Genomic DNA, 22558 nt, shown 5'->3' on the forward strand with positions numbered 1-22558 from the left:
CTGGGCTTTCTCCATTCACATGTAGCTTTCTTGCCTAAGTTGCATGTAGAGGCCTTAGTCAAGGCTCCTGCATGTCCTGACTCTAGTTCCAGTGCTCACCATCATCTGACTCCGGTTTCTATGGCTCAGTACAAAAATACTCAAGACTGGGAATTGGACTGACTCCTCTCAGCCAGTTGCTTTGTTTCCATAGGCCAGCTGATCATCCCACTCCAGTGGACTATGAAAGAAGGTTGGTTAGATCCAGCAGCCTGCTGATCATTTGGAGGGTCTTAGAGTGAGAGGAGATTGTGTGAGAAGCTGGTTATTGGAGCAGGGGGTCCTGGCACCTCAAACTCTGTCTCCATCAAACAGTGTAAAAGAAAACGTACTGACTCCTAAAGGAGTGTCTTATGTTCAGGTGCTATAGTGATTGAACGTTTTGCAGAGAAGGTGTTCAGTGTAGCTACAGATAGGAGGCCAAGTGTCCTTGGTCAGCCAGCCTGGTTGTGTGTGGAGTAAGTTAGTGGTAGATGTAGTAACTGTCCCAAAGCTTTTCCTTTGTCTCTCTCTCTCTCTCTTTTTTTTTTTTTTGAGACAAGGTCTTATTCTGTTGCCCAGGCTGGAGTGCAGTGGCGCAATTTCAGCTCACTGAAGCCTTGACAGCCTGGGCTCAAGTGATCCTCCCACTTCAGCGCCCCAGGCTGAGGACTTAGCTGGAAACACAGGCATATGCCACCTTGCCCGGCTAATTTTTATGTTTTTAGTAGAGACAGGGGTTTCATTGTGTTGCCTAGGCTGGTCTTGAACTCCTGGCCAGCTCAAGCGATCCACCTGCCTCAGTCTCTCAAAGGGCTGGGATTACAGGTGTGAGCCACCGTGCCTGGCCCCAAAACGTTTTCTTTGACCATTGGAGAAGCAGAACACCCTGGAATGCTATGGTCTGTGCAGTCTTTGCCCTGTGGGTGTTCTCAGGTAGAATCAGGCAGTTTGGGTGATGTCAGTATCATTTGAGGTCTTCCACAGTTCAGCTATTTGGGTGGCCTTCCCCACGTTTCCCCTCGTTTTGGGGAAACATAAAAGGATGGAGATGTGTATCCTTAGTAAGAAAGGGAGACATTGCCTTCAGAATGGGTAGAAAGCAGAAAACAAGTGGGGAAGAAAACAGAAAACAGCCTGTCTTTAAGTGTATGTGGCTGCCTGTGTGCACAGTCCTTCAGCTTTTCCTTAGTATATCCCCGCTGCCTCTGATTTCTTCTTCTTGATTTTTCATGGTAGAAGGAGGAAACAAAATTATAGAAGACAGGTGGAAAACTGTGAAAGAATAGTAGTTTGGAGATAACTATGTAAAGGGCTAATAGCCTGCACACCACTGAATTTTCTGAATTTATAGCTGTTTAGTAATTGATGTTTCATAGTGTTGACCTTGAGTAAATTCGGAAAAGCAATACTGAGTATGTTCTGCTAAACAAAAGAGGAAAGTATATGATGTTTTTGAAGAAACAACCTTCACAATAGTTTCAGTAGTTAAAGGGATTTGGTTCCTTTTAAAATTATTTATTTCTTTTTAAAGATGGTCTTACTCTGTCATCCAGGCTGGAGTGCAGAGGTGTGATCATAGCTCCCTGTAACCTTGAATTCCTGGGCTCAAGTGATCCTCCTGCCTCAGACTCCCGAGTGGTTAGGAGTACAGGCATGTATCACCATGCCCAGCTGATTAAAAAAAAATTATTTTTGGCCGGGCATGGTGGCTCACACCTGTAATCCCAGCACTTTGGGAGGCCGAGGCGGGTAGATTGCCTGAGGTCAGGAGTTCCAGACCAGCCTGGCCAACATGATGAAACCCCGTCTCTACTAAAAAAAATACAAAAAGCCGGGCATGGTGGCAGGTGCCAGTAATCCCAGCTACTTGGGAGGCTGAGGCAGGAGAATCAGTTGAACCTGGGAGGCGGAGGTTGCAGTGTGCCGAGATTGCCATTGCATTCCAGCCTGGGAAATGAGTGAAACTCATTTTTTTTTTTTTTTTTTTTTAAAGAGGGGGTCTCAATATGTTGCCCAGTCTGGTCTTAAACTCCTGGCCTCAAGAGATCCTCCAGCATTGGCCTCCCAAAGTGCTGGGATTACAGGTATGAGCCACTGTGCCCAGCCTGATCTGTTTTTCAATAATAGCTTAAGATGTAATTCATATATTGTAAAATTCACCCTTTTAAAATATATAATTGAGTGGGTTTTCTTTTGTATATTTACATGTTTTGTGCCACTGTCTCCACTCTCTAATTCCACATGTTCATCACTCCAAAAAGAAAATCTACCCATTAGCAGCCACTCCCTGTTGCCTCCTCCTCCCAGCCCTAGTCAATTGCTAATCTGCTTTATTTCTTTATGGATCTTTATGACTAGTCTCAACATTTCATATAAATGGAATCATATAGTATTTGTCCTTTTGTGACCTGACTGGCTTATTTCCCTTAGCATAATGTTTTCAAGGATTTTATCTGTGTTGTCTGTAGCATGTACTGTTACTTCATCCCTTTTTTAAAATTAAAAACATTTTAATTTAATGTAATAGAGACAGGGTCTCGCCATGTTGCCCAGGCTGGTCTTGAACTCCTGGGCTCAAGTGATCCTTCTGCCTCGGACTCCCAAGGTGCTGGGATTACAGGTGTAAACCACCATACCTGGCCACTTCACTCCTTGTATTTTTGAATAATCCTCTGTCGTATGGATATATACCACATTTTGTTTGTCCATTCACCAGTTAATAGACGTTTGAGTTATTCCACTTTTTGGTTATTATGAAAAATGCTACGGTGAACATTTGTGTACAAGCTTTTATGTGGACATGTGTTTTCATTTCTCTTGGAAAGATACCTAGGAGTGGAACTGTGGTGTCTTAGTTAACTCTGTTTAACTTTTTGAGGAACTGGTTTCCAAACTTTTCCAAAGTGGTTAGATCATATTACATTCCCAGCAGCAAGTATGAGAGTTGTACTTTCTCCACATTCTTGCAAACACTTGTTATTGTCCATCTTTTTGATTATAGCCATTCTTGTAGATGGGAAGTGGCATATTATTGTGGTTTTGATTTGCATTTCCCTAGTGACTAATGATGTTGAGCATCTGTTCATGCGCTTATTAGCCATTTGTATGTCTGCTTTGGCGAATGTCTGTTCAAATCCTCTTCCATTTTTGAATTGAGTCAATTGAATTTTTGCTGTTCAATTGTAGGAATTCTTTATATGTGTTCTGGATATCAGTCCCTTATCAGATACGTGATTTCGAATGTTTGATTGACGTGTGATATATGATTTTTCTCCGATTCTGCATGGGTTGTCTTTTCACTTTCGTTTTTTGAGAGAGAGTCTCATTCTGTCACCCAGGCAGGAGTGTAGTGATGCAGTCATGACTCACTGCAGGCTTGCCTGCCTGGCCTTAAGTCTCCTGAGTAGCTGGGACTACAGGCAGGCACCACTCATCTGGCTAATTTCGAAATTTTTTAATAGAAATGGAGTCTCTGTATTATGCCCAGGCTGGTCTTGAACTCCTGGGCTCAAGTGATTTTCCTGCCTTGGCCTCCTAAAATGCTGGGATTACAAGTGTGAGCTGCTGTGCTGGCCTTTACTTTCTTGATAGTGCCCTTTGAAGAATAGAAGTTTTAAATTTGATTGAGTCCCATTTATCTGTTTTTTTTTTTTTTTTTTTTTTTGTCACTTATACTTTTGGTATCATAATAAGAAACCATTGTCATATCCAAGGTCGTGAAGGTTTACACCTGTGTTTTTCGTAAGAGTTCTGTAGTTTTAGTTCTGACATTTAGTTCTCGGATAGATCTTCAGTTAATTTTTGTATGCAGTGTGAGGTAGGCTTCCAGCTTCGTTCTTTTGCATGTGGATATTCAGTTGTCCTAGCCCATTTGTTGAAAAGACCATTCTTTCCTCACTAAAGTGTCTTGGCACCCTTGTTGAAAATCAACTGACTATAAATCTGTGGATTTATTTTTAGAGTCTTGATTCTATTCCATTGATCTATATGTCTATCTTTATGCCTTGACCACAATATCTTGATTCTGTAGCTTTGTAGTAAGTTTTGAAATCAGGAACTGACAGTCCTTTAACTCTGTTCTTCTTTTTCAAGATTATTTTGGCTGTGCTATGTCCCTTGTATTTCCGTATGAGTATTAGGATCAGCTTGTTAGTTTCCACAAAAGAGGCAACTGAGATATAATGGGGATTATGTTCAATCTGTGGATCCATTTTGGGAGTTTAAATTCATTTTATGGATTTGCTGTATACTTGGGAAGTCCTGGCTAATTTAGATACCCAAACATCTTGCCTTAAAAACATACAATTTTGTTTTAATTTATTAATGTAGTAGGCTGCCTTGGTGAAACACTGTAATTCACTGTTAGACTGGAATTGGACCTTTCAGGTTCCAAGAGAGCAAACAGCTCTTCCACATAGCCTGTAGGTTGGCCTCTTGTAGTATATGTTTTTTTGATGTGAAAGTTTGCTGATGCCTTGCATGTTTTAAAAATAATGTGCTATTCTGGTTAATATACATTCTGGTTAATAGAGAACTAGCAGATTACATATATGAATATTTAATTATCAAAGAGTTAGAATATGTTACAATAAAATTGTGGCATTAAAATTTATATAATTGTTATTATTACTGGAGGGATCAGAAGATATTTTATGACCTTGTAGTCCTGCAGGGGCCATGTGAACATCAGTTATTGTTATACTTTTAAGTCACTTCATTTACTCAACAAATAACAAAGTGCCTATCTGTGCCAGGCACAAGGAAGGACAGACCCAGTCTCTGTCCTTATGGAGCTAAGGGGGAGACACACATTAATCAAGATGCCGTGTGAAATTTCAACTGGGACTCAGTGCTGTGAAGGCACGTGCAATGTGTCATAAAGGGATTTGACTAATCTGCAAGGTTGGGGAGGCTTCTTGAGAGCTCTGGAGGAAACGGGAATTAATTGTGGGAAGAATTAAGGATAAAAGTTCCAGGTAATTGGATGAGTTTGTTGGTGAGTTGTGTGGAGGTACTCTGGTTGTAGCCTGTTTATCTCTTTTGGGAAAGAGTATCTGAAGACTTGGTTCTCGTCTTTACTCTGTCCCTTAAATGCCTTGTGACTGAACAGGTACTCTTTCTGAGCTTGTTCACATACTGGTTTTTAAATTTCTATAGCCATTTTTATTTACAGATACTTACATGAAAACATACAGAAATCTAGGCTTTTGGTTGATTGTTTTCATATAATTAAAAAATCATTCACTTTGGGAGGCCGAGGCAGGTGGATCACGAGGTCAGGAGATCGAGACCATCCTGGCTAACACAGTGACACCCCGTCTCTACTAAAAATACAAAAAATTAGCCAGGCATGGTGGCACGTGCGTGTAGTCTCAGCTACTTGGGAGGCTGAGGCAGGAGAATCCCTTGAATCCAGGAGGCAGAGGTTGCAGTGAGCTGAGATTGCACCACTGCACTCCAGCCTGGGGAACAGAGCAAGACTCCGTCTCAAAAAAAAAATTATTTCTTTGTGACCTTCCATGGTTAGCGGTTTAGAACTGCAGTAGTGGTAAATTGAATACTTTTCTGAACATTTTTCCTAGACTTGGAAATTAGGAGTCATTTCTGTTTACACATACTTCAGAAGCCTGTAGGGGACAGTCTGTAGTGACGGAAGTCTGTGGGGAAGCAGATACGGATGTAACTGATTGAAGGCAGGTCATAATGCTTTAATAAGGCTCTGGAAGGGAAGATGGAAAGACTTCCGGGAGGAGGTGGAATTTGACCTGAAATCGTTGACAGGCAAACATGGTAGTTGGAGGAGAAATTCCAAGCAGAGGAAATGGAACAGAGGCACAGAGCCAGGAGAGTACAGGGAGTGGGTGGAATTCATGTGCATATGGGTAGGTAAGCCTCGGAAAGTAGGTAGGGGTCATGTTGTTCCAGGCCTGAAAAGTCAGACCGAAGAATCTGAATTTAATTCTCTGCTCAGGAGAGGCTTTTAGAATTTTTTTTAGTAGAAGAATGGAATTGATTGGATAAAGTCGATTCTCCTGAAATGAGCTAATAAGGGCCACCTAGTTACCCTTCCAGCCTCCTCTCTACAGTCATGTTACATTTTTTAGACTCTGATTGTACCAAGGTCCCACAGTGGTGGTTTTAGGCCTCCCACTTTGTTGTTGCCTTGATTTAGAAGTTGCATCTGCCTCCGGAACACAGGCACACACGCTCACCCATGCTCTTGCTGACTCTCTGTGTCCTCTGTGTTTCAGCTTAAATGAAACTTCCAATAGAAGCCTTCTTGACCTTGCGCCTCTTTTCACAAATTGGATCGGATGCCCTTCCTGTGTGTGCCATAGCACTACGTGGTTTTCCTAGTCGTGGCACATTTTAGTTTGCGTTGGGAGTTGCTTGTTTACTTCTCTTCTCTCTGAATTAGATGTGCATTTCTAGCAGTTAGAGGCTTGAGTACCTAGACTTAGTAAATGCTTGTTGGCTGAGTGAATGAATGAATGAATGAGCAAATAGGGACTGGAGTTGGTAGAAAATCACTTCTGGCAAGAGTTGTCTGTAGAATTGGGGTGAGGAAAGAGCTAGCTTGGCTGAGGAGTGTGTGTGTCACACACACATACAATTTTGTGACTGATTGAATGTGGGCCTTGAGGGAAGGTGAATCCTAGGTTTTGAACCATAACTGGGAATTTAGTGAGGCCAGACTGAGATAGGGAAGACAAGGCAGGTATATTTTGGGGAGAAGGGCTGCAAAGGTACCACTCTTCTTCTTCTTTCTTCTTTCCTCCTCCTCCTCCTCTTCCTTCTCTTTCTTCTTTCTTCTTCCCTTTTTTTTTAGAGTTTCACTCTTGTTGCCCAGGCTGCAGTGCAATGGCATGGTCTCAGCTCACTGCAACATCCACCACCTGGGTTCAAGCAATTCTCCTGCCTCAGCCTCCCAAGTAGCTGGGATTACAGGCACCCGCCACTATGCCCAGCTAATTTTTGTATTTTTAGTAAAAATGGGGTTTCACCATGTTGGCCAGGCTGGTCTCGAACTCCTGATCTCAGGTGATCCGTCCACCTCGACCTCCCAAAAGTGCTAGGATTACAGGCGTGAGCCATCGCGCCTGGCCGGTACTGCTGTTTTTAAGGCGTCATTGGGCAGCTTTAGAGTGTATATATACAGTGTGACATTGGAGTTGTGGGTCAGAGATTAGGGAGTCATTCATATCACTCTGCTTTTTTTCTTCATTGTTCGTCCAGAGGGCAAGGGAGCCTTGGTGCTGGAATCCTTAGAGGTCAGCCCCCTGGGCATGGGGCAGGGAGAGAAGGGCTGTGAGGAGGTCTGGAGGGGCAGATGCAGCGGCAGCAGCACAGCCCCTGGGAGAGTGGAAGCTTCATGTAAGCAGTGGCCTTGTCTTTCTGCTCACTGCTACATCTCGTCTTTCAACCAAAGTGTACAGACAGTACCTTTTGGTTGAATGAATGAATGAATCAATTCAAAACAATTAGAAGTCACAGTTGTGAGTGAGATTGGCAGGGGAGCAGAAAAGGGGCCTGAGGGCAGAAATGTGATGAATGCTTACGTTTTAGTGTCACCAGAGGGGAGAGAACCAGTAGAGGCTGAGAAAGAATGGTCGGAGAGGTAATGGAACAAGCAGAATATGAATTCAGGGATGCTGAATGTGGATGGTTGAAAGGAGGTTGTCAGTCGTAATGCTGCTGAGTTGACTGAAGACTAAGGAAAGGTATTGGTTTTGTCAATTCGATAATAAGAGAATAAAGGAGTAGAGATAGGGTAGTTGATTATTTCAGAACTGTTGTGGCGTATACAGAGTACTGGTGGAAATGATGGTGAAATGATTGATCCAGTTCAAGAGGAGAAAAGAAACCACTGTGGCCTGATGGGCTGTGGGTGTATTAGTTATCTATTGCTGCTGTAACCAGTCATCACAAACCCAGTGGCTTAAAACAGCCCAGGGTGGAATCTCCTGGTTCCCATGGGTCAGGCTTTTGGGCAGGGCAGGGCTGGGTCTGCTGGTTTGGGACTGCTGAGCTGCGGTTGAGGTGCTGGCCAGGACTGGGCTCGCCTCAGAAACCTCTAGTAGGGGAGGATCCACTTCCAGGGTCCCTTGGTCATTTGAAGGACTCCTTTCTTTGGGCTGTTGGGCTGAGGGCTCAGCTTCTCGCCAGCTGTTGGCCCGAGGCTGCCCTTAGTTCCTGTCCCACGGGCCTCTTCAACACCACAGCTTACTTCATCAGAGCCAGGAGGGACAGTCTCTAGCAAGACAGAGAAGTCACAGTCTGCCCATTGCCTTTGCTGTGTTCTGCTGGTTAGAAGCGACTTGCTAGGTCCAGCTCACACTCTGGGGGAGGAGGTTACACAAAGCTGTTAGCATTGGCCAGGCGCGGTGGCTCACGCCTGTAATCCCAGCACTTTGGGAGGCTGAGGTGGGCAGATCACGAGGTCAGGAGATTGAGACCATTCTGGCTAACATGGTGAAACCCCATCTCTACTAAAAATACAAAAAATTAGCCGGGCGTGGTGGCGGGCACCTGTAGTCCCAGCTGCTTGGGAGGCTGAGGCAGGGGAATGGTGTGAACCCAGGAGGCAGAGCTTCAGTGAGCCGAGATCGCGCCACTACACTCCAGCCTGGGTGACAGAGCGAGACTCCGTGTCCAACAACAACAACAAAAAGGCCGTTAACATCAAGACGTCAAGAAGTGGGGATCATAGAAGATCCATCATAAAGTTTCTCCTCCACGGTAGGGGGGCAGTGATGTGATTAGAAGGCGTTATAACAGTTCTTCAGATGAGGCCTTGAAGATGCAGATGGAAGAATGGGAGCTTTCATGGCGGAAGTTTTGGAAGTGCAGTTCCAGTTGAAAGTTGGGATAGTCAGGTGGTGACGCTTCTCAGGAGGCCTTCCGTGCCCTGTGTCTTCACGTGCCTTCTATGTACTCTCTCCTGTTAGGCAATTGAACATTCTGTATTATAGGTTGCCACCGACAAGCCCATCTGTGTTATAGTTTGCCACCGATAAACCCATTTACCAGCGAATTCCTGACCAGTGGAGGTATCTGCCCTCTTGCCCTATGGTTTTGTTGAGGATCAAATGAGGTAATTCTTATGAAGTGTTTTATAGACTACAAAGTAATATGCAAACAAAAGGTATTAAACTGTGCTACCTTTTTCTCTATGTTAAGTAGAACACACGGAATTTAACTCACATTTTCCTTAATAACTTGGGTTCATTATGTTGCATGTAGCTTATTAAACTGGGCTTTATTTAACACTGTGATTTGGGTTTTTTGAGTAGAGAGTTTGCTTTTATGATAAATGACCCCAAACTGCTATATCTTTCAAATCCTTGTGTCCTATTTTTATTGTTTAAAAAACAATCTCACCTTGGTGTTTCCTGTCACTCTTTTGCTTCTGTGTGTCAGTTTTGAGCTATATTTTTTCCCCTCTGATTTGTTGCTTCTGATCTCTGGGCTTGGCAACCTGATAATTAAGCATATTAGAACTGTGAGTAGTTTTATAGTAATCAAGATACGAATGTGGGTCGGAGAAGCTCTTCTCACAGCAGAGTACATGAGCTTTTGTGCATGGACTTCATAAAATTCACTTTTGGCCTTCAGAGTGTTCTTGGCTTCCTTCCTAATTCTGGCTGTGTTCGGATTAAGGGAGGTTCCCAGATAGCTGACCTCCATTCCGGGGCTGTGGCTGCCATTTTCTTGGCGTCCGCCTCATTGCAGTGTTAGGAGAAACTGTCATTTTCTTCTTTAGTTTTGATGAGGTTTTAGTTCTTTGGGCAGTAGCAAGTAGTGATAGGTCATGGTGGTCTGTGGTTCATAGACCAAAAAATGTTTGAGAGGCATGGAAGATCTTTAGACAAGATCAGCTTCTAGGGGTACATGGTAGCATTCTGTTCCACTGCTCTCCTCTCCTTTAGGATGTCTCCCTCCCAGCTAATCTGCTCGGTGTTCCTCAGTGGGAGCGTTTGCCTTAGCTTTCCCTTAGAGCAACTAACTTACTTTTTCTGCCCACACTTTTGCATTGGTGCTTTGTGGAGAAATATTGCTGCATTATCAGGGAGAGAACCGTGTGCTCTTGTGGAAATCACACAGTAGTGTAGGGAGAACTGGTCTAGTTCTAATTCTGCCGCATCCCAGCCTGTGGCCTTTGCCCAGTGCCTTGTACCCATGTCTTGGTGTCTCCATTCCTAGAATAGGCTTAATGTGTGCTTTGCTACCTTTTAGGATCGAAATAAGATTTTATATATGAAAATGCTTGTTATACATATGTAATGTTGAATAGAATGCCTAGTTTGTTTGGTTGCTATTGTTGATATTTTACAATGCTGTCTCTGAGGAGTTAAACAAAATTATCGTTAGTATTAGTAACAATAAGTACTACTAAAACAATATTTTAAATTTTATGCACTTTTTTTTACTGAATGTATTCTACTGGAATCTATTTGTAAAAATGTGGGCATCTAATAAGTGCTCTTTGGTTATTTTCAGACTGTCAAGTATACTGGCTTCCAAGCCAAATTAAATTTATGAAAATTCTAATGATACTGTGATTCATATCTAGAAAGAATAATTTTAAAAAAATTGTGAAATCACTTTAAACATGCTTTACATGCATCTCTGGTAATAGAGAATCAATTAATCTGATTTTTCAGGCCATAAATCAGGCTTGATATATTGTAATATTAGTTCCTGTGTCAGCCTCTTAGAACTTGAACTGTTTTGTAGTCTGTTCAAGCAACTTGTTTGCTTTTGAACTCAATTCTAGGTGTTGAACTCAATTTGAGAGCCTAAAATGGTTTGTGCCCCAATTACCTTAGAGGTTACTGTTTCATTTTTTTATTTAGCCTGCCCCAGGAGTAGGAAGTCGGCTGCCTACCAGACTTTTTCCTTTTAACTTGACTGTATACTTTAATTTTTGTCTCTATCCCATAGGGGAGTTGTGAGGGTTATTATAGTATAGTAGCACTTAATGGCATATTTTAAACTTCTTGAAAAGTGGTAATATGTGAGCACAAAGTATTTTCGTACTGTAGCACATAATTTTTTCCCACACTAACCTTTAGTGGTCCAGAAAAAGAATAAAGTTACTTGGGTTTGAGGTGCATGTTGAATTGGCCATCTCATAAAATCATTAACCTGATTTTAGGGAGTATCTTCAAGTCATGTCTTTTGACAGACCTTCTGCTGTTTTTTAATTTATTATTCATAAATTAATATTTCATTTATTCATAAATTAATAATAATTAAATAATTGTGCTCTAGCCCCAAATTTTAGTTTGGTTTTCTTGGTGTCTGTGAAAACTGTTGAGTATTTTCCCAACTCCTCTTACTTTTTTTTTTTTTTTTTTTTTTTTTGCAGGTTTGAAGTAACTTTTATCATATTGCTTGATTTCTTGAATGAATAGAGGGATAAGGTTCCTTTCTTTTTTTTTTTTGAGATGGAGTCTCGCTCTGTCGCCCAGGCTGGAGTGCAGTGGCGCGATCTCGGCTCACTACAAGCTCCGCCTCCCAGGTTCACGCCGTTCTCCTGCCTCAGCCTCCCGAGTAGCTGGGACCACAGGCGCCCGCCACCACGCCCGGCTAATTTTTTGTATTTTTTTAGTAGAGACGGGGTTTCACCGTGTTAGCCAGGATGGTCTCGATCTCCTGACCTCGTGATCCGCCCGTCTCGGCCTCCCAAAGTGCTGGGATTACAGGCTTGAGCCACCGCGCCCGGCCAAGGTTCCTTTCTTTAAAAATATCTGCAACATTGCTGGACTAAGAGGTCCTATCTACAGTTTTTTCTTTTTAAAAAATTGTTTTAGAGATGGGGTCCTGCTCTGTTGTCCAGGCTGGAGTGCAGTGGCACAATCACAGCTCACTGCAGCCTTGAACTCGTGGACTCAAACAGTCATCCTGCCTCAGCCTCCCGAGTAGCTGGGACTACAGGTTCGAGCCACGGCTTGTTCAGTCTTTTGCTTGTGTCTCAGTGGCACAGTACCAAGACACAGCAGATCAAAGTGACCAAGAGGACGAATGACAATTCGGTGGCTTTAGAGGAAGAGATGTGCTTGAAAAAGATAGAAGGCTTTTAGTAAATTCCACCACCATCACCAGGACAAGAGATAGGACCATTCTTTTTCCTTTCCATAAACTTGAGGGACTGTTATTAATTTATGAATTCTATAAGTAATTTGAGCTTGTGTTGTGTACCAGACATTGTATTAAGTATTACCGGAGATACTGGGAAGAACAAGCCAGACATCCTTTCAAGGATGCATTTGATAAAATCTCATTTCGAGTATGTTAGGAAAATATTTATTGGAGAAGGAAACCTCCTAGATTGGCTTTAGATCCCGATTGGCCTTAGGGATTGAAAATGGAGTTGTAGGTTAGCAGAAGACATTTCTGAAAGGAGTGACTATTTTGTAATTAAAAAGCAGTTTACAGAAGATACTGTGGCAGAGACTGCTAGCGGATCATGAAACCCATCTCCTCCTCTTCCTGGGGATTTTCCAGTTCCCCTTGCAATCGTGACCAAATTCTAGCCAGTGAGGGGAGAGCAATGAAGTGAGCCACTTCCAGACTTGGCCCCTGAAACTCTTGGGGCATGGGTATCATGCCTTTTCCTTATGTGGCTTGATGCAGAGGGCCTAGTGACCTAGAAAGTCTTCTGCCACGAGGTGGAAGGAGCACAGGCAGCAGAGCCACTGCTGGGAGAACAGTCTGCCCACCAGGAACATCTGTTTTGGACTTTACCTGAGCAAGAAGCGAATATTTATGGTATTTGAGCCATTATGCAGTTAGCCTCCCTAACTATCTAGGCACGGTGCCTAGGATGCTAAGCAAAACTAGTAAGTGTAGTAAAGGTGCTAAGAGTTTGAGACTCAGCTTTCATTCTGTGGAGGCCTAAATATTCTTTTTCTTTATTTCAAAGAATGGCAAATATGGTTTTCATTATGCTGTGTCTCTGTTCCAAAGCCTGTAATCACTTCTTACTATATAGCATCTTGTTTCATTAATCCATCTTCCAAAAACTCTAATATATGTATATATTATCCATATACAATGAACTTGCCTGTGTGTAACATGCTGATCTAGGTTCTCTGAATGGAGACAAAATGGATAAAACATAGTCCAAGGCTTCAAAGAGTTTCTGCTTGATACCCAGGTAGTTACTGAATTTCCATACTGCTATCATCTGTCCCTTGTTTTAACCTTTAAGTCATATATTATTTTTTCATTAACTTTTTAAAAAGTATTGTTTCAATTAGATAGTATACTTTTTGAAAACAGGGAATATATATTATAGAGCTCTGCATCTCTCCTCTTGGGTAGTTCTATTTTTTATTTCTTTTTTGAGACAGGGTCTCACTCTGTTGCCTAGGCTGTAGTGCAGTAGTGCTGTCATGGCTCACTGCAACCTCGATCTCCCAGGCTCAAGCAATCCTCCTGCCTCAGCCTTCTGTGTAGCTGGGACTGCAGGCACACAGTACTACACCTGGCTAAAATTTTAATATTTTGTAGAGACAGAGTTTGGCCATGTTGCCCAGGCTGGTTTTGAACTCCTGGGCTTAAGCAGCCCTCTCGCCTTGGCCTCCCAAAGTGCTGGGATTATAGGCGTGAGCCATCATGCCCAGCCTTCTTGGGTACTTCCAGCAGAAACTGGGCACTATACTTGAGTAACCATCCCTAGAGTTTCTATTAATTATCTTGTGTGGATATTCTGGTATAGTTTTGTATTATAGTATGTACTAACAGATGAAAGTACTTTTTTAATCTTCTAGGAATTAGTGGAATTATGCAGTTGAGGAATGTTAGGGCTGGAATGATCTTTTATAGATCATTTATCTAATTCCCGATCTTTTAGGTTGATCGTCTGGTTTCTGATACTCAAGGTGTGGCCATTCATTGCAGCATGGGCATCACCTGGGGGCTTGTTAGAGGCAGACTCTCAGGCCTCCCTTAGACCTGTGAATCAGAACCTGCATTGAAAGAAGATCCTAAGATAACCCGCATGCACATTACATTTGGAGAAGTTCTGCTCAAGGTCAACTACCCAAAATTGACTCTTGAGAAAACTGGGAAAGTCAGAGTTGCCCAGCATCATACAACTCTTTATTTCAGTGGTTGCCAATCTTGGATACATCTTGGGATCACTTGGGGACCTTTAAAAAAATACCGAGGCCTGGGCCCCATCCCCAGACATTCGGACATGATTGGTCCGGGCATCAGAGTTTTGGAGATCTCACTAGATGACTGGCTAAGGCTGAGAATCATTGATCTGGTTAATGATGGAATCCAGGTTTCTTGATGCTCCAAGTATTCCTTCCACTCCAACATGGCTATACATTCAGAAACAATGAAAAACATTCTACCAAATTTTTACAGTAATGCACCATTCCATTTCATTTCCTTTATAGGAATTTACCCCTATTGGAGAGTGTCCCATTTACCATCTGCCTTCACCCCACTAGAATATATCTCCAAGAGGACAAGACTCTTGTCTGTCCTGTTCAGTGCTGTCTCCTAGCTCCTGAACAGTGTCTGGTACATGTTAAGTGCTCCTTTAATTGTTGTAGAACAAATGGAAGGAGCTGCCATAAAGAAGGATGTGTTCTGTGAGAGGAAAAGAAAGGCTACTCCAAAGGTACCCTGTGGGCGAGAGGCTTCCTGAAGGGTGAGGGGTCTGAGTTGAAGTGCGGAGTCAGCGGGGGAGGTGCTTGAAGACCTGCTTCTGAGGAGGGACTTGAACCCAGATCTGACTTGAAAGCTTGTGCTTGGCCGGGCGCGGTGGCTCACGCCTGTAATCCCAGCACTTTGGGAGGCCGAGGCGGGTGGATCACAAGGTCAGGAGATCGAGACCATGGTGAAACCCCGTCTCTACTAAAAATAGAAAAAATTAGCCGGGCGCAGTGGCGGGCGCCTGTAGTCCCAGCTACTCGGGAGGCTGAGGCAGGAGAATGGCATGAACCCGGGAGGCGGAGCTTGCAGTGAGTCGAGATTGCACCACTGCACTCCAGCCTGGGCAACAGAGCAAGACTCCGTCTCAAAAAAAAAAAAAAAGAAAGCTTGTGCTTTTCCATTCCACTGTGTTGTCCTGTGGACAGAGTGGCTCACTGATTTGCCCAGACTTCTTAGCAGTGAGTAGTGGACTGGAACACCACCACCGTGGCTCTGCAGGTACTTAAGACCAGCCTGCCTCCCTCTATGGCAGAGCTGCCCCAGTATTGCAGACAGGCGCCTAGAGGGAGATCAAAACACAAAGTGGTCCTGTGAAAATTCCTGGCCCAGTGTCTGGCACAGAGGTGTCTAGTACAAGGTAGCCCTTTCTTATCATGGAAGTTTTTTGTGCTTTGGCTTATTTGTTTTGAGAACCTACGGTTTTCGAAGATAGAATGACTTGATTTCAGTTTTAACTTTTGTTTCTTTCCTAGTTAACTATGGAGACTATTATGCAGTCCTGTGGAGAAAGCATGATTGGTTTTTGTCTATGATACTTCTGTGTCATATGTTATTTTAGTGCCCAGTTCTTCCTATTATTTCAAATATTCTGTCACTGATTTACTTATTGTCAGACTTTGAAGTTGGATATAAAAATCCTTTTTTTTTTTGTTGAGACGGAGTCTTGCTCTGTTGCCCAGGCTGGAGTGCGGTGGCGCGATCTCGGCTCTGTGCAAGCTCCGCCTCCCGGGTTCACGCCATTCTCCTGCCTCAGCCTCCCGAGTAGCTGGGACTACAGTTGCCCGCCACCTCGCCTGGCTAATTTTTTTTTGTATTTTTAATAGAGACGGGATTTCACCGTGTTAGCCAGGATGGTCTCGATCTCCTGACCTCGTTATCCGCCCGTCTTGGCCTCCCAAAGTGCTGGGATTACAGGAAAATCCTTTTGTATGAAGCTATTCGTTAGTGTGTCCCACTGAACCAAAGTGATTTTTTAAACACTTTTCACCTAAGACCATTGTTAAGATATCTCAAGTGGTAATCTTATACCGTCAGTTTTTGATAATAGGAAGCCAGGAAATGTTAAGCCTTGAATGTAAGACATTATTTTTAACATTGTAAAATTTCAAGTTTTAATTCAGAAACTAAATTAAAATGAGATATTACATTCATGTGATTAGTGGACTGTTACTGGCGACTCTTGTAGATGTTACAAGAAGTCAGTGTACTGCTGACTTTTCCCCTATTGGAGATCTTCCCATGAACCACTTTTCCTAATGTATGATAATTCCATGGTCACAGTCATGGGTAGAAAGTAATGTTGAATTTTCCAAAGGATACATGAATTCCGAGCCTTGTCTAGTTTATAGGGTGAATCCTTAGACATAGCTGTAACCACAGATGTTATCATAGTTAACTACTTTTGTTTTTGTTTTTGTTTTTGTTTTTTTTGTTTTTTTGTTTTGGGTGACAAGAGACCCTGACATGAGACAGGGTCTCTTGTCACCCAAGCTAGAGTGCAGTAGCACGGTCATGGCTCACTTCAGGCTCAAATTCCTGGCTCAAGTGATCCTCCCACCTCAGTCTCCCAAGTAGCTGGGATTACAGGCGTGAACCGCTGTGCCCGGCTCAGTGTACTACTATTGGTTAAATTGGAGAGGGAAACAGTCCTAGAACAAGAATTTTACAGAAATAGTAAAGAAAGAATTAAGGAGCTCGTGGTTATCCGGGTAGCTAGGAGTCATATTGTAGAGAAAGACTTTATTTATATGGACCCTGAAAACAATTTGACTTCTGAAGCACTTGATCATGGACATAAGGGAGAGGAAAATAAAAAATTCGTGGAAGTCAACTTTAGTCAGATTGCAACATTTTTTGGCATAAAAAACTCAAGCATGGCAGCTCATGCCTATAATCCCAGCATTTTGGGAGGCTGAGGACGGCAGATCATTTGAGGTCAGGAGTTCGAGACCAGCTTTTCCAATATGGTGAAACCTCATCTCTATTAAAAATACAAAAATTAGCCAGACGTGGTCACTTGTAGTCCTAGCTACTCAGGAGGCTGAGGCAGGAGAATCACCTGAACCTGGGAGGCAGAGGTTGCAGTGAGCTGAGATCCTGTCACTACACTTCAGTCTGGGCAAAACAAACAAATTCAACAACAAATAAATAACTCAGGCAGTCCTGTTTGTTCTTAGAAAATGTTAACATTAAGCTCATCCTCATTAACCATGGTAACAATAGAGTTTTGTATTTGAGTGGTGCCTTTGAATTGAAAGCACTTGGGTATGTGTTATCCAGTCCTCCTCCTGCCTGAGAGATAGAAGTATCCACTCTTCCTTTTTGGATGAGGTAATATAGAGAGGTCGAATTACTTTCCTATTTGTGAGGGGCCTGTGTCCACCTGAAAGCCATTTTTTTTTTTTTTTTTTTTGAGACAGAGTCTCGCTCTGTCCCCCAGGCTGGAGTGCAGTGGCCAGATCTCAGCTCACTGCAAGCTCTGCCTCCTGGGTTTACGCCATTCTCCTGCCTCAGCCTCCCAAGTAGCTGGGACTACAGGTGCCCGCCACCACGACCGGCTAGTTTTTTTGTATTTTTTTTAGTAGAGACGGGGTTTCACCGTGTTCGCCAGGATGGTCTTGATCTCCTGACCTCGTAATCCGCCCGTCTCGGCCTCCCAAAGTGCTGGAATTACAGGCTTGAGCCACCACACCCGGCCTGAATTACTTTCCTAAGGACAGCTAGTAAGTGGTAGAACTGAACTCTTTATATTTTATTTTAATTAATTTTTTGAGACAGGGTTTCACTCTGTCATCCAGGCTGGAGTGCAGTGGCGTGATCATGGCTCACTGCAGCCTCAATTTCCTGGATTCCAGCAATCCTCCTACCCCAGCTCCTCCCCCAGGTATCTGGGACCACAGGTGTGTGCCACTATGCCTGGCTAATTTTTGTATTTTTGGTAGAGGTGAGGTTTTGCCATGTTATCCAGGCTAGTCTTTAACTCCTAAGCTCAAGTAATCCACCTGCTTTGGCCCCCCAAAGTGTTGTGATTACAGGCGTGAGCCACCAAATTAATTAATTATTAATTTATTATTATTTTTAAAGATGAGGCCTTGCTCTGTTGCCTAGGCTGGAGCTGGAGTGTAGTGGTGTTACCATGGTTTACTGCAGCCTTGAAAGTCCTGGGCTCAAGCCATCTTCCTACCACAGCCTCCTGAGTAGCTGAGACTATGGGCACAAGCCACCATGCCTGGTAGCTTTTAAATATAAAATGTTGAGGGTGGTTGTTGAACTTGTAAACTATCTTTGGTTTTCTAAGTGTATAAATATGTGGTTTAAAATGTAAGATGAATAATCTAAAATTTTATTTAATACTGCAAACAAAAAAGATATTTTTAGGATTGAAAATAACTGGCTGTCAAGATTCAAAAGTTTTTCTTTCTTTTTTTTTAAAGTTACCATTGTGTAGGTTTTATGTGAAATACTTAGTTTTATCTGTGTGAAGCAGCCTGAGAGCCAGAGACCTTGTTTCTTTCTTGTTAACGGAATTCCCCTTGATGTCACTTCCCATGCCATAATACTAGTTGGCATTCTGCACATTTTTTTTGGGTGAGTCGGGTGTTGGGTTTATTGTTGGGAAATGGTTAATAATGTTGTTGGTGTTGACTGAGCTTCAAAATGAATGTGACATTGGTTCTTAGCAAAAATTTCCTCTGTACAGCACACATACTTCCTTCCCATTTAAACAAAGTACACAAGTTATGCATGTTCATCAGCGTAGACCTTTTCTCACATATGTATCTTAAATTTTGAAACAGCCTTAAGCTCGCAGTGCAAAGAACGGTTTCCCCCTGAGCCATTTGAGGATAAGTTGCCGATAAGTTCCATCACTCGAATACTTGATCATGTATTTCCTACAAACAAGAACATTCTCCTCCATAACCACAAGAACAGTCATCACAACCAGGAAGTTAACACTGAGACATTCCTACTGTCCAGTCCTAAAGTCCTGTTGCTGTTTTGCCAGTTGATCCAGCAATGGCCTTTGTAGAAAAATATCTAATCAGAACCCTGGGTCATAACCGGTTGTCTCTTCAGTTTCTTAATACAGAAGAGTTTTCAGTCCTTTTTGACTTTCATGACCTTGACACTCGAGGATTGCAGGCCAGTCATTTTGTGGAATGTGCCTTGATTTGGATTTGTCTGATGTTTCCTCATGATTAGATTCAGGTTTGCATCTTGGTAGGAATATCACAGAAGAGCCAGATTATATCTTTTTGGAAGATTAGTTTTACATTTTATTTTCTGTTTCCTTAGAGCGTTTCCCAAAGTGTATTCTGCGGAACTAGCACCTACTGTGTTCTCAACACCGTGCCACCTATAGAAGGTAGGATTTGAAAAAGCTTTTGACTTACAGGAAGGGGTGGGCTTGGCAGTGACAGTAATTATCGTCTAGTGCAGTGGAAACAGCCTTCAGCCCGGACTCAGAAGACCTGGGTTCTGCACTTAACTGCTGTGTGATCTTAGATGAGTTACTTAATCCTTCTGGGGTAGCAAAAAGAATGCTCTCCTCATAAAGTTTCTGTGGAGATTAAAAAAGGCAAAAGATTTAATCACACGGAGAACTCAAAGCACTTTACAAATGTTTGATACTAATACAACACTTCTATAATTCTAGTGTCCAATACCAGGTGACTTAGAGTAGGAGCAGTGTGGTATCGTGGGAAAAGCCACAGGTCATGTTTGAATCCCAGTTGAGCCACTCAGTAGCTGTGGATCTTGGGCAAATTAATCTGAGCCTCACATTCCTCCTCTGTAAAATGGGAGTAATTAAGCCCTTGTGTTTTATTGTGAGGATTAAATGAAAGAGTGCAATGTAAGATCCTTTCTGGGTGCCTGATACACAGTAGAGTCCCACAAATGTTTACTCCCTAATAGATAATGGAGAAGAGATTTACTTAATCACATGTACTTCCAGTTGGAATTGAATGAAGTAGAGGAGGAGAGAATGTCCCAGTGATGGCTTACAGGGCTTCTGTGCCCTCACTTTATCTGTCCCCTCCTACATATTTTTAGATTGAAAATGTAAATGTAGATAAACAGTGAGAAGTTTATTGAACCTGAGTTATGATTTGACCTAAACCTGGACCCAAGATTTTGTAATATGATCAATAGGAAAAAGGTAAATCTGGGCTACCTAAAAATAGAAGCGGTAAGATTTGATCATCACACAACTCTAAGAACAGGAAGGGGATTGTTAAATAGCAAAACTAATTATAGTTTTCTACTTAAAAAGCTGTTAGTTTCTGTTTCTTTAACCTTTTACAAATCTTTTGGAGAATTACTACTAGGTTTAATTCACTTTGGAGGCTTTGGAAAAGAATAATGCAAAATCAAATCAATGTTTGGCACATAGTGCTTAATTAATATGTATTTTGGATATATGGTGATTTGAAGGTCTTAGGTTAGTAATGGCAGTATTTGCTGCTGTGAGCATTATGCTGACTTGAATATAACAATGTATGTTTATGTTTTCCTTAGTCAGTTCCTATCCTACTAATTAAATCTAAGCACATAATAATTAGAGCTAAACAAAAAATTGTAGAGCTTCCTTTTGATTTTACTACTCCATGTTGTTGATCAAAGATATTCCCAATAAGATTTAGCAATTTGATGCACTGTTTGGTCTAGAGTTTGAAAGATTAATCGTAATCAACTTGGTTGAATAACAGTGTTCTTTATTATTCATAGAACCAACATTATTTTTTATTATGAATCAAAGTAAAATGAATGTATCATTTCTAGGTTAGTTAATATAGTTATAATTTGCCTTGGCAGAAGTCACAGAATTTTCAAAGGAAAAGGTCAAATACATTTCTTTGGATTTAAGGAAGATTTGTAAAGTAAAGGATTTGGCAATGTGAATCTCATTTTTTTGAAACAAAACGTGAAAACAATAATTCTGCTTTTTGCCTAAGTGAATGAACTTTTTTTTTCATTTTGGGAAGTTTTAGTTATGTTATACTACACCTTGTAGGTTGACTAGAAAGGATGGTTCATTCTCTAGAATTACAGCTGTCAGCCAAGCAAATCATCTGTCAGTTTCAAGAGCCTCACTAGTTATTTTTTTATTGTGAAATATGTTAGAAAATTATTTTGTAAAGTCTAATATCATACACGTATATTTTGTTAGATAATGACAATGAAATGTTTTACTGTCGTTTGGTTGACACTCCCACTTTTCAGTGTCAAAGTTTGTTTGTTTTCAATACTGAATGATGCAGTTGAAACCAGTATATGCCTTAATTTTACTGTTCACTCAAGATACTATTATTAGGATTTAAAAACTGGCACATGTATTTAGTTATTTTTTCATTTTTAGTTATCCCCAAAAGACTAAAAAGTAGGTTTTGATTTAAAAACAGATTTTTATGCAGTATAGCCATGTAAACAGTTCTTTTCCAGTGTAAAATCAAGGTTTCTCTTTATCCCACTTCACCTGTAGAAACCCTGAAATTTTAAAATAATGAGTTTTAATATTTTGCCTATTTGAAATTCTAGTAATTCTTTTCTCAGTATTAAACTTGGAATCCTTATAATGTAGTGGGAAAACTTATCCATTGTTATGTTTCTTGAAAACATCCAGTTTATATTCAGCATGAACCTAAAATTCTGGAAATGGTACACTTTAAAAACGGATTAAGGGGAACCCATTGGCCAGTCATATTCCTTTTCCTTTTGACTCTGTGGCCACACCTCCATGTAAAGTGTAATGTTTAGAAACTAGATTGAGAGAGTGCTTACACAGCCCTGCCCCTTTGCTCTTTGGTCACATTTACCACTGCCTGATTTGGTATCAGAGTGGAAGACTGAAGCCTTTTCTATAGCAGTTAATTGTGCTGTTGAGAAGAGTACCTTTATTACATAAGCACCACACCACACACACACACGCGCGCGCGCACACACACACACACACTCTTTATATACCGCACAGTAACTGGGTTCCTCAAAGAGGCTAAAAGAACAGAAAATTAACATCAGATTGTGATCACAAACAAAGAAGCTGGGGTTTGATATTCCGCTCGTAAGTGTTCAGAACTGTACTTCAAGCTGATAGCTTTCTCAGAGATATGACTGTTCATATACAATTCAGAGCAAGCCCATCCATTGAGCAACTAGTATAGTGCCGTTTTCATAAAAGGTACCTGTAAATGTTGAATATTTGAATTGAGTATAGATTTTAGAATTTCACCTCTACTTTCAGAATTGTACATATCATGGGGGATTTTAAAAAATGGGAATAAAACTACTTTAGGGGAAGAGAGAAGGGAGGTAAAGGCTCATGTGATTTGGTATTCTCTGCTTTAAAGTTTTATGGCCCATGGTACCTCCCTGGGGAGGATGAAGTGCAGGGAGCATGCATAAGCACATAAAATTACCAAGGTTTTATAGTGTGTAATTAATACAGAACTTTCTATGAACTTTCTTTTAGTTGAACAGTTTCCTTTTGGTTTCACAGGAAGATTTTAGAAAAGTTTAATCTTATTTTCCTATTAAATTAAAATTCAAGATTCTTAAAAGCAGTCAGTTTTTAGGTTTTTAA

General features: G+C 41.6%; 1 protein-coding gene across 8 annotated transcripts in view; it reads left to right on the top strand.

Moving 5' to 3' along the window:
• CAMTA1 (calmodulin binding transcription activator 1) overlaps nt 1–22558 on the top strand; it is a 969422-nt gene that overhangs the window by 16929 nt on the left and 929935 nt on the right. For 6 of the 8 annotated variants that reach the window (XR_003116898.1, XM_025367744.1, XM_025367761.1 and 3 more), the window contains exon 2: nt 19273–19342. The exons of the other annotated variants lie outside the window; for them this stretch is intronic. Coding sequence is in view for 5 of the 6 variants with exons in the window: in XM_025367744.1 (XP_025223529.1) it covers nt 19273–19342 (70 nt within the window). In the remaining variant the exon portion in view is untranslated. The remainder of the gene's footprint in view (nt 1–19272; nt 19343–22558) is intronic. 8 annotated transcript variants of the gene reach the window in all.

This window comes from Theropithecus gelada, chromosome 1 (assembly GCF_003255815.1).
Source record: "Theropithecus gelada isolate Dixy chromosome 1, Tgel_1.0, whole genome shotgun sequence".
Classification (NCBI taxonomy): Eukaryota; Metazoa; Chordata; class Mammalia; order Primates; family Cercopithecidae; genus Theropithecus; species Theropithecus gelada.